Source organism: Dysidea avara, chromosome 1 (assembly GCF_963678975.1).
Source record: "Dysidea avara chromosome 1, odDysAvar1.4, whole genome shotgun sequence".
NCBI lineage: Eukaryota > Metazoa > Porifera > Demospongiae > Dictyoceratida > Dysideidae > Dysidea > Dysidea avara.
In genome coordinates, this window is record NC_089272.1 from 63726112 (window position 1) to 63742149 (window position 16038).

At 39.1% G+C, this 16038-nt stretch overlaps 2 protein-coding genes and 1 non-coding gene across 3 annotated transcripts in view; 2 read left to right on the forward strand and 1 right to left on the reverse strand.

Moving 5' to 3' along the window:
- On the reverse strand, nt 1-10301 carry LOC136240768 (sodium/potassium-transporting ATPase subunit alpha-1-like). Its single transcript, XM_066031804.1, has 32 exons — nt 9549-10301; nt 9404-9484; nt 9293-9352; nt 8829-9032; nt 8713-8775; nt 8608-8658; nt 8423-8557; nt 8070-8187; nt 7936-8022; nt 7706-7887; nt 6554-6695; nt 6285-6340; nt 6130-6236; nt 5947-6079; nt 5645-5696; nt 5542-5594; nt 5413-5495; nt 5293-5356; nt 5133-5243; nt 4700-4772; nt 4587-4650; nt 4478-4517; nt 4253-4430; nt 4105-4206; nt 3843-3997; nt 3697-3791; nt 3612-3651; nt 3425-3559; nt 3238-3368; nt 546-647; nt 402-493; nt 1-354 (listed from the first exon to the last, which is right to left on the reverse strand). Exons 1-32 carry the CDS (start codon nt 9573-9575, stop codon nt 326-328), a joined length of 3045 nt encoding a protein of 1014 aa, XP_065887876.1. The 5' UTR covers nt 9576-10301; the 3' UTR covers nt 1-325.
- Nucleotides 5737-5808, forward strand: Trnat-agu (transfer RNA threonine (anticodon AGU)). The gene has a single exon. It is a non-coding gene; the product is annotated as a tRNA-Thr (tRNA).
- LOC136240775 (ETS-like protein pointed) overlaps nt 9865-16038 on the forward strand; it is a 24929-nt gene continuing 18755 nt past the window's right edge. Inside the window, exons 1-7 of the mRNA XM_066031815.1 lie at nt 9865-10059; nt 10136-10328; nt 11124-11324; nt 12039-12074; nt 12134-12238; nt 12763-12828; nt 13300-13383. Of these exons, the coding sequence (XP_065887887.1) occupies nt 10160-10328; nt 11124-11324; nt 12039-12074; nt 12134-12238; nt 12763-12828; nt 13300-13383 (661 nt within the window). The 5' untranslated portion in view covers nt 9865-10059; nt 10136-10159. The remainder of the gene's footprint in view (nt 10060-10135; nt 10329-11123; nt 11325-12038; nt 12075-12133; nt 12239-12762; nt 12829-13299; nt 13384-16038) is intronic.

Sequence of the window (16038 nt, forward strand, 5' to 3'; positions counted from 1 at the left end):
CCATATATGTGTTGCATGATAGCTGTATGTACATTTTGTAGTGTGTTGTGCATTATGTGTTCTTGTATATAATATACATGTAGTGTGGTGTGTGTGTGAGTTTAAAATGTTCTTTATAAACAACTGAATAGCCTCATTGCCTGGCCAAAATTCCAGTGATTATTTATGTACATTGTACCACAAGCTATCACTATACAGGTTTAGTTTGTGTATAACATGATGAGAATACACATAAAGGATAATAGTTGTTCAGAGATGTGTTCACCTCACTATATAGTAGATCATGTATATATGGGGTATAGTGATAATATAATACCAGGAGGGGTTAGTAATAAGTCTCTCTCTCCACCCATCCTATAGAAGTGATGATAACACACTAGTACAATGTGTGTAGTGCTCACCTCCTGGACACTTCCTAATCACAAACTTACGAACCTCATCATAGCAGAAGATCATCACACTAAATCCAATAGCAACTAGCCACCATTCCACCCTAACATGTGCTGAGTATCACAGTGTGATATAAAGTACTAGCTAGACCTCACCTCAGGCCAAACATACGGAAGGCAATGTCTAGTCCAGGACAGTATGCTAAGAACACAGCTAAACAAGTCTCACTGATCAGGCCAAATATCAGGTACTGATTCCTGTAATCAAAGAATTAGTACAGATTGACTGTTGTGAGCATGTACACACATATCTGTATAAAATAATAAAGTTATGAATTTGGGTGGCCAAGTGTCACACTATATGCATAATCATATTGATCAAGAGTATACCAAGATTATCAAACGGGTATATTACCCCGTGATTAATGATTACATAAAATAACATGGATATTTCAGTAATTGTTCGTTTATATTGCCATTAAGGGTTGCTGTATTTAGCCTAATTCGACCACTAAACCAAGCGAAAACATGATAGCGTTAAAGGGAATTGGCTAATGTTAAAGTTCTGGCACTGCCAAGTGGATCCCTGAAGGCGTGGCAACACACTCGTTTGTGCAACCGTTGTTTTAGGGAGCTGGAGCTATCTTGGGTCCTTAGACTCCTTACTGCACTTTTCTAGTACAATAGTTGTTGAATACTTGGTTGAGTAACACGGAAAACTGGTGCATAAAGACATACGCATTTCAAATCACCATTTCGCGTAAACAAACGATTACTGAAATATCCATGTTACTTTACGCAATCATTACTCACGGGCTAATACACCGTTTGAGACACTCTTGGTTTCTACTATACACTCTTGATATTGATGAGTAGATAGAAAATTTGATTTTCATGCATGCATATAGCTCCACATCTTCTCCAAAGCACACCATTTTTATATCATAGTTACCCATGGCCACACACCACATATAATCATCAGTTCCTGATATATGGATGGCCAAAGTTTTGATTTTTGTTCTTTAAGTGTTTAGGGACCCTTCTTTTTCCACACTTTGTTACAATGTTGTAAAATGTAAGTCGATTGCCTTGAAAGTTTGTACAGATAAACAGTGTATATAAAGGTGATTTTGTGTACTAAGTTACAAATCTGATTAAAATTCACATGGATATTTATTGCATAAAACACAAAAAAGACCAGTTTTGTCATGGCTACAACATAAGCCAAGTATGTTATTAATTTAGAAATTGGTGTGTACACAGGTTAACCATCATAACAGTCCCTTGTGATGGTTTGATAAACAAAGGAGTGGCAATCATAAAATTGCATTGAAATACTCTAATAGAACAGTCACTGTGGTAAGAAAAAGGTAACAAATTGCCAGACCAAGGAACTTTACACCTAGTATCGAAATCCTTAACCACCGAACCTCTGTACATGTTATATCACAAGTGTTCATTATTCCACCATACAAATAGAACTTTTAGTTTAAATCTGCTTAATTAAGTAAGAGTTCATTAGATCTACCAATGGAAATCTAGATTGTTCTATGTGTGTTCTATTAGAAGTCTTCTCAAGACATACGGCGGTGTGTCATGTAGCCAAGAAAGTCAGCACACCACACCATGAGTATATTGGCAGGAAGAAAGAAAACAGCATTTTCATGTGTGCAGAGCTCCATGGCCCCTTCTCCAAATTAAAGCACACCATTTTTGCATTATAGCTGTCCACCAGGTAGGGTAGACCACACAACAAATTTGATTAAGTTTGCACCATCCATTTATGAGATATGGGAATTCAAAATTTCATATTAATTTCTTCGTTTTTTTCTTCTAAAGCCATAGGGGGGCTATGGGGGCTTCGATTTACTTTCACACTTTGCAAATATTGCTACAAAAAGCAAATTTGTACCTTGATTGACTCAATCTTTGGCCCAAGTGAAGAGCGTATAAAGGTGAATTCACATACCAAGTTTGTTGTGAATCTGAGGAATATTCAAGGAGTTATGAGCATCACATAAAATAATCAAACTTCTGTCATGGCTACAGGGTAAACCTAGTATGGGAATAACTTGAAAATTGATGCGTAGATAGGCTGATCATCATAGCAGTGCCTTTTGATAGTTTGAATAGCAATAGAGTTACAGCTACAAAGTTATAAAGCAATAACCAAACAAGTGTAAAATTGCAGGATCAAAATACTCTAATAGAGCAGTCACCATGGTGTTGAAATTTATTAGCATTAACATCATTGCAGCCTTTTTCACCCAGGCCTTTTAAGGTGGCACCTATTTTCACAGCTTAGCTTTTTTTGTGTGGATAATTATTAACAAATAATAAAATTGTAACTTCTATCTTCAAAAATCATTGTGGCTGTAGGTAAGGAGAAATGCTAACCCCCAATGTCAAGGCCAACCTATTGCTGCCTTAGGGACTTTAAATGGTACAAATTGAAGTGAAACCTACAAAAACAACAGTCAAGCTGTAAAAAAGGATGTGATCTTCAAAATCCGGAGTGATAAAAATTGAGATGGCAGTCAAGAAATGGCTGCAATGATGTTAACACTAATAAATTTTAGTAAGGTTGTGTGCATTAACATCATTGCAGCCTTTTCTTAGCCGCCACTTTTAATGTCATAATTTTTTTCTCTAACAGCTTGGCTGTTTTGCATGGATTCAATTTCCTGAGGACAACCTGATGATCGATGATTTGATAACTAATAGTCAGCAATAATATTCAAAAGACAAAATACTCTAATAGAACATTCAGCATCACAGAGGCCACAATATACAATACTGGCACAGATAGTAACACACTTATTTTTCATCTATATACTTTATCACTTACTTCATTCCTTGTTGGAACAAGGAGTTAATCCTGGTCTTACAGATAAGTAGGTCAGCCCACTGGACAATCACAATCGTCACAAAGAAGCCAGTATGACACGTCCATTCTAATTGTTTCCTCTGATCATAATCCTGTGCCATAACATGGTACATACACCCCCACTGGTGATATGATATGTCACACTAACCCATTGTTGACCATAACTATCCTCTAAGTCTATCACATCTTCATCATCCCAGTCATTACGTAACCCAAACAACTTGCTAGGTAGAAACCCATTCTCTGCCATGATCACAAAGTAGGTGAAGAACCCAGCAATAGCCTAATAAGTACACAATATAGCTACAATATATACACCAGTTAACAACAATTACTTGTATAACCCCAATCTGTCCATATGCTACTCCAATTAACCTTTAATAAGGAGTTTAGTACAGTGAGGCTGTTACTAACACTAACCGTTGATTGACTAGTTTATCATGGTGAGGATCTCTTGGCTTCCTTGCCATAATGTTCCTCTCAGCCTCCTCATAAGCCAATGAAATAGCTGGTACCTACACATAGTACAGTAACAATATTTTCTAATAGTACAATCAGGTACTGACCAGGTCAGTTCCAAGGTCAATGAAGAGGATAGCAATAGTTCCTAATGGTAGTGGTATACCAGCCATGATGAAGAAGAGATATGGAGAAATCTCTGGAATATTAGAGGTCAGTGTGTAAGCTATCGACTTCTTTAGGTTGTCAAATATCAGTCGACCTGACAAAATAAGTTAACACAATAGTAACAACAGCATTCACACGCACGCACGCACGCACTCACGTACACACACACACACACACACAAACCACAGCTTAATTACATACCTTCTTCCACTCCAGTCACAATTGATGCAAAGTTGTCATCAAGCAAGATCATATCTGCAGCTTGTTTAGACACATCAGAACCAGAAATTCCCATAGCAACACCTGAGGAACAATCACATGATCTATAATAATGACAGATCACCATTACCAATGTTAGCCTTCCTCAGAGCAGGGGCATCATTCACCCCATCCCCTGTCACAGCCACTACCTGTCCAGCACGTTGACAACCCTCCACGATACGTAACTTCTGCGTGGGTGAGGTACGGGCAAACACAATCTCTGGATATTTCCTGAGGATCTCATCCAGTTCTTCTTCACTCATTTCCTAATCACACAATATACTCTAATATAACAGTCAGTAGGTCAACCCACCAGTAACTGTTGTCCATGTACTACAATAGCTTGAGCAACACTAGAAATGAGAAATATAAATCAGTACACAATAAAAACTGATACACAATTACAATACTAAATTGCTGACCCTGCAGGTACGTGGGCCACTAAGTTGTGAGTATCTTCAGCAGCTTCCTCAGGAGTGAGGCTATCTGTTGTACATCATCATAATCAATACACCAAATGATGTGTTGTCATTACTTGGTCCAATAATTCCAACACCTTTGGCAATAGCCTGTGCTGTAATGGGATGATCACCAGTCACCATTATCACCTGTATGTGTAATACTCTAATAGAACATACTGTTAATATACAGTCATATTAAGGTGAGTATTATAGAACCAGTTCTTATCCAGGTTTTTTAATTGAATTCTATCTAAAATAGTAGAAATACATTTTACACATCCACATAGATCTATATACAAAAATTCTCACCAGGACATTGAAATGAAAATTTCTATAATTTATTTAGTGAGCAGGAAATTGCACTTTATACTGGAAGGAATTCTGAAGGAATTATTACTAATTGACATTTCCTTCTATTTTCATAAGAAATTGGAAATTTAAGGAAACCACTGTTATGTCATATCACATTAGCAATAACAACACACAATTAACACATAACAGGCTTACCTTGATGCCAGCAGTACGACATTTACTGACAGCCTCAGGCACATTAGGTCTGGGAGGATCAATCATTGAGAACAGTCCTACAAAACACAATCCTTCCAGTGGAAAATTTACCTGTGGATAAAACACTAGTGTCACAGGTGCTACAACTAGACATGGTTACCCTCTCATTGTCAAACTTGTACCCTTCAGGGTATTGATCTAGAGGGAGGTACAGTTGACAAAATCTGGTGGAAACATATTTACACTAAAACATGACACAGTATTCGGTTCATGTACCCACCCTAACACTCTCTCTCCCATTCCACCCAGTGTGAGGTAAGCTTCATTAAATGCTGCAGTAAAGTTCTCATCGATAACTATCTCCTATAAAGTAGTTGTGTGCACATCATTTGTATTATAATCCTATTACCTTTCCATTAACTAGAGCAGTGGTGCACCTGCTAAGAATACGTTCCGGTGCTCCTAATAAGGGCATCACATCACACTGCAGTATATGTCAGAGTATTGCTTACCTTTCATTACTAGTAAGTATCGATCATCACCAGTTTGACTGTGGATGGACACCTGATGCAAACACAACAGTGTATGACTACTCTACATCAATGCCTATGTAGCTCAGTGGTAGAGCACTGGTCTAGTAAACCAGGGGTCAAGGGTTCAAGTCCCTCCACAGGCTTCAAACTATTTTTTTTTTGTGCTGTCAATAAAGTGATCATCAAACAATTGTCTGATCCGGTATGCAAAACATTCGATTATAATTTTTATATCAATCATTGATGGATAATGTACGAGAATACTTCTGTTACAAGTATACCTGATATTTGTTAGCAGAGTTGAATGGTATTTCACACAACTTAGGATACTGCTCACGACACTCATTGACAGCCATGACGCGTTTTTGAAAGTATTTCAATAGTGCGGACTCAGAGGCATCCCCTAGGGCTTTCCTGTGTTGTACAAATCATTGTTACATTCCTTGATCACACATTTCACTTACATATTCATCGGATCAACATCATCTTGACCATCAACAAATATAGCACGGTTACACAGGCAAGCTATCCTGGTTAAATCACGCCACGCAAGGGAGCCCTCAAACTGATCCTGTAATATTTACTTTGACCAACTAACTGATAATCTAACTACACTCACATCAGGAATGTGTGGTCCCAGTGCTACCTGTACTTCATTATCAAACCACATGTGAGCTAGGAATATAGATACGTTGGGTAGATATAATAATGTACGGCTTGAATATTTCAAGAATTAAAATTAAGGCTAATGAATTAAGGATTTGGTAGTGGACCAGATTTTGCAATGACTATAATATTATCATCTCTTGAAATATTCTATACATAGCACTACACAGTACCAACTAGAATATCAATGACTACAACACAGTGTGTAACAAGAAGCCATACCAACTGTCATCTTATTTTGTGTGAGGGTACCAGTTTTATCAGAACAAATCACTGATGTGCTGCCCAGTGTCTCCACTGCTTCTAGTTTACGTACTAAACAATTCTTGTTCTTCATCCTCTGAGCAGTCAGTGTCAGGCATACCTAATGAGGAGAATATTTGTAAAGTGGATAATTTAACTATTACAGGCAACAGTAAAATTGATATGACTTATTACACAGTGAGTGATAGTTGATTGTGTAGTGCGTGTGCGTGTGTGCCTCTGTGTGTTTACGCCAAATTGGTGTTTTTGTTGTTGTTTCCTTAAGCTTGAGCAAGAAATTTTACTCATATTGCTCCAGTCCACCCAGCTGTTTAAATGGGACCCTGGTGACCTGATGTCAACTGGGGATGCAGCCCACCCAGCTGTAACATCAGTGGGTACCTGCAGCTGGTATTAACTGGGGAAACAAATGCCAACTGTCCATATCAACATGTGAAGGTCCAGGTGAGACTTTGGGTGCCCACGTCTTCACCTGTGGGACATGGTACAGCCTCCTGTGGGTTACTAGTCCTGTCCCAGGAGGATTTTCCTGCACTGACTCCTAGCACCTGAGTAGTGCACAGGTGTCCCAGTGCTGGTTCCATTGCTTTTGCGTACATGTGTGTGTGTGGGTGGGTATGTGTGAGGCAGCATAGACAAGTGACTAGAGTGTCGGCCCGGCAATCGAAAGGTTCCAGATTCAATTCATGGTTATGCCACTTTGGTGGTTGTTTAGAAATTTTACTCACACTGCTCCAGCTGTTAAAATGGGGATCTGGTGCCAACTGGGGAAGCAGCCGTACCCAGCTGTAACATCAATGGGTACCCGGTATAAACTGGGGGAAGCAAATGCCGACTGTCCATGTTAGGTGAAGGACTTCGGGAGCCCATACCTTCACCTGTGAGACATGCTACAGCCTCCTGCAGGTTACTAATCCCACCCCAGAAGGATTTTCCTGTACTGACTCCTAGGCACACAGGTCTCCCAGTGCTGTTTCACTGGGTAGGTGTGACCACGCCAGCAGCAGCCAAAGGTTTTTGTTTTGTGTGTGTGTGTGTGTGTGTGTGTGTGTGTGTGTGCGTGTGTGTGTGTGTGCGTGTGTGTGCACATGTGGTGCCACATGCACTTACAGTGACAGTAGCTAGCAGACCTTCAGGCACATTGGCCACAATGATCCCAATCAGGAACACAACACACTCCAACCATGGGTAGCCAAGTAGCAACCCCACCACAAAGAAGGTTATCCCCAAGATGATGGCCACAGTTGTCACAATATGAATAAAGTGAGATATCTCAATAGCAATTGGAGTAGCTAATAAGGAGCTCCATAATAACCACTCGGTATAGTAGCACAACTAACCTTCTTCTACAATACTACTAGTTAGTTTAGCAATCCTTCCCATAGCAGTATGATCACCAGTATTAACCACTATACCAGTACAAGTACCTATACAAGTATATAACATACAGCACTAGTGTGTGTAGTGCTAATACCTTCTACAGCATTGCAGGAGTAGAAGGCAAGGTTCTTAGTCTCCAGAGGATTATCGCTAGTTAGTTCATGACTTCTTTGTTGAGGTTCTGATTCCCCAGTCAAGGAACTGTTATCAACCTGTGTGGTATGAGCTATAGTCTATACACTGAGTTCAGTAGTTCCCATAGTTCAACAATAACAAGGAAATAGTTGGAGGAAAGTTTTATGAACAATGAGGAAACAAACCCACACATGGTAACGACACACAACAGGAAAGTAATATAATAGTCATTTCTACAGGCAACAAACATTCTTTACTTGTTTATTTGGTAATATGATACACTCTTAGCTATTCATGTTATTTCAGTACTACCTTAAATCCTGAAGACTTTACAATCCTGATATCAGCCGGTACCTTGTCACCAAACTGTACATCAACTAAATCACCCACTACCAACTCTTCAGCCATAAGTGTTTTCTGTTTTCCATCCCTTGTAACCTTCGCCTCCTGTATAGTGAAGATATGTTTAATTCAGCTTTGTGCAGTAGTGTACGTACCTGGGGAACTAGCTTGCTAAAACTCTTCAATATACTAGCACTCTTCGCTTCCTGTACATGTAGTAATCATGCTAATAGTACATGTAGACAAACATATTGGATCACCTGATAGTATGAGAAACATGCTGTAATGATGACAACCATTACCAAGACCACTCCAAGGTACAACTACACAGAAGAGTTGGATATTACTGTTCAGTGGTTATTTATTCCCAGCTCACATAATCTTTATCAGCAGCAGGGTCATTAATCACAGCCAGGGTATAAGAGAAGAAGCATAATCCTCCCCCAATCCACAGCAAAGATGAAAACCCTCCAAATAACAGCTTAAAGAATTTCACTAGTTCAGAAGTTTGTTTGGGGGGCTTTAAAGCATTCGGTCCATCACGCAACAGTACTTCAGCAGCTATAGATGAAGTGAGCCCCTATGGGGTAATATGTGATGTGACTGAGGGAACTATCATAGCCAGGAAGTGTACAATATCACCATATCCTATGACCCAGTCAGTATTGTACATAATATTAAATTTCCCACACATCAGCTATGTGGTTCAAGATATGATGTCAATTTACTTCCTACTCATTGGGATTCTATTGTCTGCTTTCAATTTATCATGTTGGCACTTCCTGACTTAAATAACATAGATGACATAGATCGTTACACAGTGACAAGTTGTACTCTAACCTCAGTAGAACTAGTTTTTAGTCGTTCACACAACTCCTCCAGTGGTATTTTGTGTTCATCCTAATATGAGCCACTAGAACTAGTAGTTTATAAGTTGTTAACAGCTGTTACCATTTTAAGTTCCTTCTTAAGGTCGTCCATGCCATCTCCATCTGGCTTGTTGACAACATATATTCTAGACCTGCTGCCTTCCTGTACATTAAAGAAAAAACCCAACTTGCCAAATTAATATATTTTAGATATAAGTGTTATTAACCTCCGGCATAAGATTAGGGTCGCTCATTTCCTTCCCCTTTAGTTCCTAGCAACGCTTATAAATATAAGCGGGAAACCGGTAACTAAGGTTTAAATTAGCGCCTCAATAACATATTTTAAGCGCCGGTGCACTGATAAACATGATTTTTTTTCTCTGCCAATTCGCCTTGTGAGTACCAAAAAAAAAACATTCTAATCATGAGGTTTAGTTCTCTCTCAACGTATGAGTGGCCTGTACTATCGTTTTGACTTCGCACTAGTGATGTCACACACGCATGATGACGCAATATCCTTGTTTATAAGTGATAGTCGGACAAATTTCCTGAAAAAAAGAATTTTAACGCTTCCTTTGTAACAGTGCGACCAGGAAGTAGTCTTTGAAGGCTAATCGTTGTAAACTCGAAGAAAACGAACTTGTTACATCTCTCGTTAAGAAAGTGGACTATACAGGAGAATTAAAGACTGCCTTTACTCGGTATAAAGTTGTTTGTGTATGTCAGAGACAGATACAGGTAAATAGGTGGGCGGAAGGATGTGCTGTCTTAGCAGTATAACAGTATATTGCTGATGTTAACGTTGTCTGTGCAGGATTAGACCATTTCGTGTTGAAATATGAGCAAGCCTGCTAGACGCCACAGCATTTCGTCTTCCTCAGCGGAGCGGATTTCTCAGGAAGTTGCCAATCGCGAGCGAAAACGACCAGCACCGAACAATGAAGACAGCAACACACCTGGAGAGAAGCGTAAAGCAGTAGAACAGAACTATCTGTGCCTTCCAGCCGGTGAGTAAATTGTTGTATGACCCGCCGTGTACTCAAGCTATTTCCTTCCCTTTGACAACTTCCGCCATTGATACCCTACAAGAAGGCGCTAGAAGACGCCTCGTTAAGTCTCGTAGGCTATTGCTAACAATTTAATAGGAGGGAAAGTTTAGTGTAACGAGTGTTTTGTGTGCCAGTATTATCATACACGTTACTCGCTACATTCCATAGATATTCGGCTTGATTGATGTGTGAGTGACAACGCGTTTCAGCGTTTCCTAGTTGCTTGCATTAGTTCTCAGAATTGTTACGTTAACGTGTAAGTGAAGTTTGTTGGGAACATGACCCACATGGTAGCAGTTACACAACAAGGAACTTGGTTACCATGTTACCATCACATGAACCAAGTCACACATCTCATGTGACTTCTCAGTTTCCCTCCAATATTGGACTAGAAGAAGGCCCACAAGTGTGACTGTTACTTGTTGGTCACTTCTGTAAATATCCATACTGAAAACACTAGACTTTATAATGAAATTCTCCTTTATCACATTGCAAATAGAGAAACGTTATAATGTTGCAAACAGAAAAACGCTATTGATATATAACCCCTTATGTAGCCTGGTTATTGATCAATGTCCTGGTTGTTTGTTTGGCAAATGTGTGTCACTCCTGTATACAATGATAATTTATTGCACAAAACAAACCTGAGGAATAGTACAATAATCACTGAGGGAAAAGATACTATAATATAGCCGCATGACTTGTTGAAATTATAGTAGCCGCGGCTTTCAACTGGTACTGTGTGTATTTCAGACCCTGAGAAGTGGACGGTGGAGCACACACAATCTTGGGTGGACTGGATTGTGCATGAGTTTGATCTTCAGACGTTTGACCTGTCAAAATTTAATATGACTGGACAGCAATTGTGTAGTATGACCAAGGAAGATTTCCTTGCCAGGTCACCACCATATACTGGAGATGTATTATTTGTACATCTGTTGATTCTGAGAAGAGGTATGTGTGCATGTGTACGTGTCCCCGTAATTATTGCCATATTGTGTGACCTCAAATGTGCGTAGTGTGGGTGGGTGGGTAGTGGATGTGATGTTCTTAGTTGGTAGTGTGTGTGGTGTGAGGATGGTCAGGACCATGTCTCATATCATCCTACATCTTGTAGTGAAAGTGACACTTCAGACAGGAGTATATGACTGGCTCCCTTATTGTGTGTGTCCTTGTCTCACATAACTGGTGAGGTTCTTTGGGTGTTCACACCTTCACCTGTGAGACAAGGCCATGTAGAAAGCTTTGCGTGTGTGTGTATGTGTAGTGCAGTTATTGTTCTGTACCAAATACCACACAGCCTATTACATCCAATCAGAACACCAGTCTTATAGTAATCCTGCTGCTCCTACCTTTATGGGATGCCCAAATCTGGCCAATCAGAGCCACTGATATCTTGTTATACCCATGTTTACAATCCCGCTAACTTTGTTTTATTTATTTATGCTTAATAGTCTTGACTCTTTAAGTACATCGCCAGCTTCCTGTTAATGTTATCATAGCTGTTGTGTACAAACAGTTTCCTGTTTGGATAGGAATGAAAATTAACACAATTTTATTTTAACACAGTACAGTAAATATATTATTATGTATACAGGATGTTACCATTTATTTTAATTTCAGTTGTCATTCTAGTGAGTTCTGAAATGTCTCTTAATTCTATTCCAGATGCAGCAGCAAAGAAAACAGACAAGCTTCAAAATTGTGAGTTCATATATATGTATTTCATGCGAAGTTGTTTACCATTTTGTTCTCTATTCTAGTATTGATGTCTCCGGGGTTTGGGCTGGTGCAGGCTCCTGCGTATGTGTGGCCTGCAGCCGCCCTGTCTTCGGCTGCAATGCGGAGCAGTGGCGGCGACGTACAAGGTGAAATCACATTATACTTCCTGTAATGGTATCTTTTGTTTGTTGTTGACGTGCATATTCGTGAAATAATATTTTAATGTTATACATCATGTATTAATATACATGCGTGTATATTGCTTATAACGCTTATGTATTTTACTACTTTGTTTCAGATTAACTAGATGTGATTTGTAGTGTAGGCTGTTGAAATGAAGCCATTGTTACCTTAGTGTCTATTAACTGTGTACATGATTCGATTGGGTCCTTTACAGAGTAAATATACACTCTGAATTATTCACTCTGAAGTATTCAAATATTGCAACATGTGAATTGGTCCCAAAGGGGCAATGGCAGATTCCAGTGTACACTTCCTTTCTGTGTAGTAAAGGTTGTTTCTTGGAAGCATAACACTGAAATACAGTTATTCAACCTGTTTTTATAACAATGCTTTAATTGCTTAGTGACAAGTAGGTGGGGGTGTTAGTTGTGTTTACAGAAAGGAAATGTGTGGCCTATAACTGGGTTGTGTTTGTATTTTGTTTTAGACCATGTGTACCTACCACAACTTGCTGCTACACATGGAGCTCTTGCATCTCCAGGAATACTGCCAGGTGTGTTGTCTGTCTGTATGTAGTGTTTGCATGAACTCGTATGTACACCTTGGGGCCAACCAATAGTGTCCTGATCATCAAGATGTCCTGATTATCAAGATGTCCTGATTATCAAGATGTCCTGATTATCAAGATGTCCTGATTATCAAGATGTCCTGATTATCAAGATGTCCTGATTATCAAGATGTCCTGATTATCAAGGTGTCCTGATTATCAAGATGTCCTGATTATCAAGATGTCCTGATTATCAAAGTGTCCTGATTATCAAGATGTCCTGATTATCAAGATGTCCTAATTATCAAGGTGTCCTGATTTTCCAGGTCAGTTTATGTACTAAGGGATGCTTTGGGATCTTAACTGAGTGTCTGGATTATGAGTAGGTGTCCTCAACTGTCCACATATTCCACGTAGTGTAATGTGTACAGTGTATCCATAATGAACTATATACTAGTAGTGGTTTCATCTCCACAGTGGCAACACCTCGGCTACTCTCAGCCAATCAGATGGTAGCAGGATTCCCTACCTATGCACTACAGTCACCGATCCTCAAAACAGGTACACAAACAATAGCTAACTATTAACTAGATGCTGGGTCCTGGGGGTGTCTTGATTTCAGGGGTCAAATAGGTCATTTTTGGTATGGTTTCACAGTACAGCTGAAGCCATTATAATTTACACATGTGATATCATAATTGGCAGTAGTATAATTTAAAAACATGAAAGTAACTTTACTGTTTCTGGTCACGTATTTATATTTATTGATCACACAAACAAGCTGTTGTTTCCAAGGAACCATCCTATAGTGTAAGCCCCCACTGTCTGTGTTATCCATTAGTTACTACTATACACACACACAAAAAACCCTCAAGTAGAATAGAAGCCAGTTAATGCCACACACTACAAGCTGTTCTTATTGAGAAGTGCAACAAAATAACGAGCTACTATCAGAAATAAATAGAAGCTAAACAAGGCATCTTACAATACTGAGCAGTAAAGGCATACACAGTACAAGAATTTAGCTGTTAAAGTACTCTGGTCTTGAATTGTTTTATTCATTCAATGTCAAAAATTTGACTCCCTGCTATACAGTCTAGTGGGGCAATGTTTCAATGGCTTAATTAAAGGGAACAACTAAACTGAATAGTTTTGTTGTGTGGTACCTAGTGGTTATTAGAGGTGTTTTTCTAGTCTGTCAAAATGTACTACCTGTAATCAGGTCACTGGCCAGCTTTAAATCCCAAAATAACATCATATTATGATTTTATTTCTGACAAAAAAGGGCATGCCGTGTCTCTTTACTTATATCAGTCCGTAGTCAATCAGGTGAGACTAGCTTACAGTGTTATGAGGTTGCAGGTTGCTTGCTGGAAGCCATGTTCATGGAGGTGTGTTGCAATATTGTTTTTCCCACTGGAAGTGTCTAGCTGTGTTTCCTTATTTCATCTCTGTCTCCCACTCCAATCTTGTAAGAGTTGCGATAGCTGCAGTATTCCCAATAACTTCCCCTTACAACCCAAATGGCTTCAATCTGATCTGTATGGAATGTGTGCTAGAGTACGCTCAGATATAGTTACTTCATTTAATACAAAACTGATCTAAGGAGGGAGAATACAGGATTTGTTGAGTAGTGGAAAATGTGAACAGCACAAATGCACTATATAACATGGGACCTGTACTTAGTGGTGCATAAAGAGAGAAGTTTAACTCCAAAATATAACAAGAACAAAGATGATGATCCCAACGGATCTGGCTTACATTTTTACCTCAGAATATGAGCCAATTACAGATTTTTATATGTCAAAAGTTGGAAAGGGATCTATTCAATGTTAGTACATGGATGAGCGATCATCACTGTTAATTCATTTTTGTGTGTTTCTTAAAAAATCATCTTATTGCATGTATATCAATAACATCTGCTGGGCCAGTCAGTTAGTGTCTATTATACTGTAGTGATATACAAGCACCTTGACTCAAATGAAGATTCCATGTCAATATTAGCTAAGCAATGCAAAAGCTACACCTTAGCCTCCTGATAATTGCTATAAAAGTGAATTCTTACTAGTGCAGTATGGAGACAGACAGCCTTCCCTGGGTTATGAAACGGTTACTATAACTCCCTCTCTAATTTAGATTTAAGCAAATCTCATTATCTTATTCGCTCAACTGTTAAATTTCCCAATAAGGTAATCATGTGAGGTAGTATGTGTTATGAGGTCACACTTCCTGCTATGGAGGAGAGAAGCCACATATAACCAATTTGTTTGTGTGGTTTGTAAGTGGCTTGAATGTGTAGCAGGAAATAGCATGTGTTTTTGAAGGAAACCTTATTTGGATAAATGTGAAGTATGATTAATCGTATGATTAATCATGACTGATGTGTGTCTGTTTGTTTCTTTGTCTGTCCACACTCATACTTATTCAACGAAGAAGCTCTATAGTGAAAAGTAGCGATTGTGACCATATTCTGTAGATATTCTGCTGCTTTACTCTGAGGTGTATACTTGTGCCAGTTTGAAATATAGACGAAACTAGTTTCTGAGTATATTGTGAGGAGATTTCCTTTTAGGCTGTACAGGTGTTGTAATGACTGAAAAATGGCAGCGTGGGCCTTGTAGGCTACTAGAAATTGCATCCATGGGTGTCCCGCTCATACAAAAATGGGAAAGGAAGAGCAGCACCAAGGAAAGAAACACCAAACCAGTTCTGAGCATTGCTTGTGAGCATGCAGGTGATAGTTAATTAGCAAATACGTGGAATTACTTTTAACAATGCAAAATCAGAAGAAATTGACTACCACAATTTAGTGTCTATAGCAGGGAGCCATTATTTGTACCGGTCACAAACAACCTGGTTAGAAACTGGTTGTGTTACAGGGGTTTGCAAAGTTCTTACAAATTCCGTAATTCAAACATTCACACGTGCGCATCACTTTGCAATTCAATTATTGGCGCAAACACTGTACTGTAAGCCACAAACTAGTCGAAAATGGCATCTTGTGAAAGCAAATAATTGCATGCATGTAATATAAAGACTTACGATGGCGAATTGTCTGGCAGAAAGAAGCTTTAAGATATGGTGATGAGGTGATTGCTCAGAATTTAAACCCCACTGTTCATACAACAATTCCTCAGCACTGGAACCGTAAGCAAACGTCAAGTATCCAAAAGATGAAGCTTCTAGAAAGCTAACAAATCCTGCCCGGCTACTTGT

Bases quoted from the DNA above. Each gene is read 5' to 3' on its own strand.
- LOC136240768 (XM_066031804.1), bottom strand. From the start codon at position 9,575: ATGAGCGACCCTAATCTTATGCCGGAG. The intron at 5,244-5,292 runs GTAACCATGTCT...TTTTATCCACAG, and splicing joins ACAAGTTTGACAATGAGAGG to GTAAATTTTCCACTGGAAGG. The intron at 355-401 runs GTGAGCACTACA...TCACTTCTATAG, and splicing joins GATTAGGAAGTGTCCAGGAG to GATGGGTGGAGAGAGAGACT.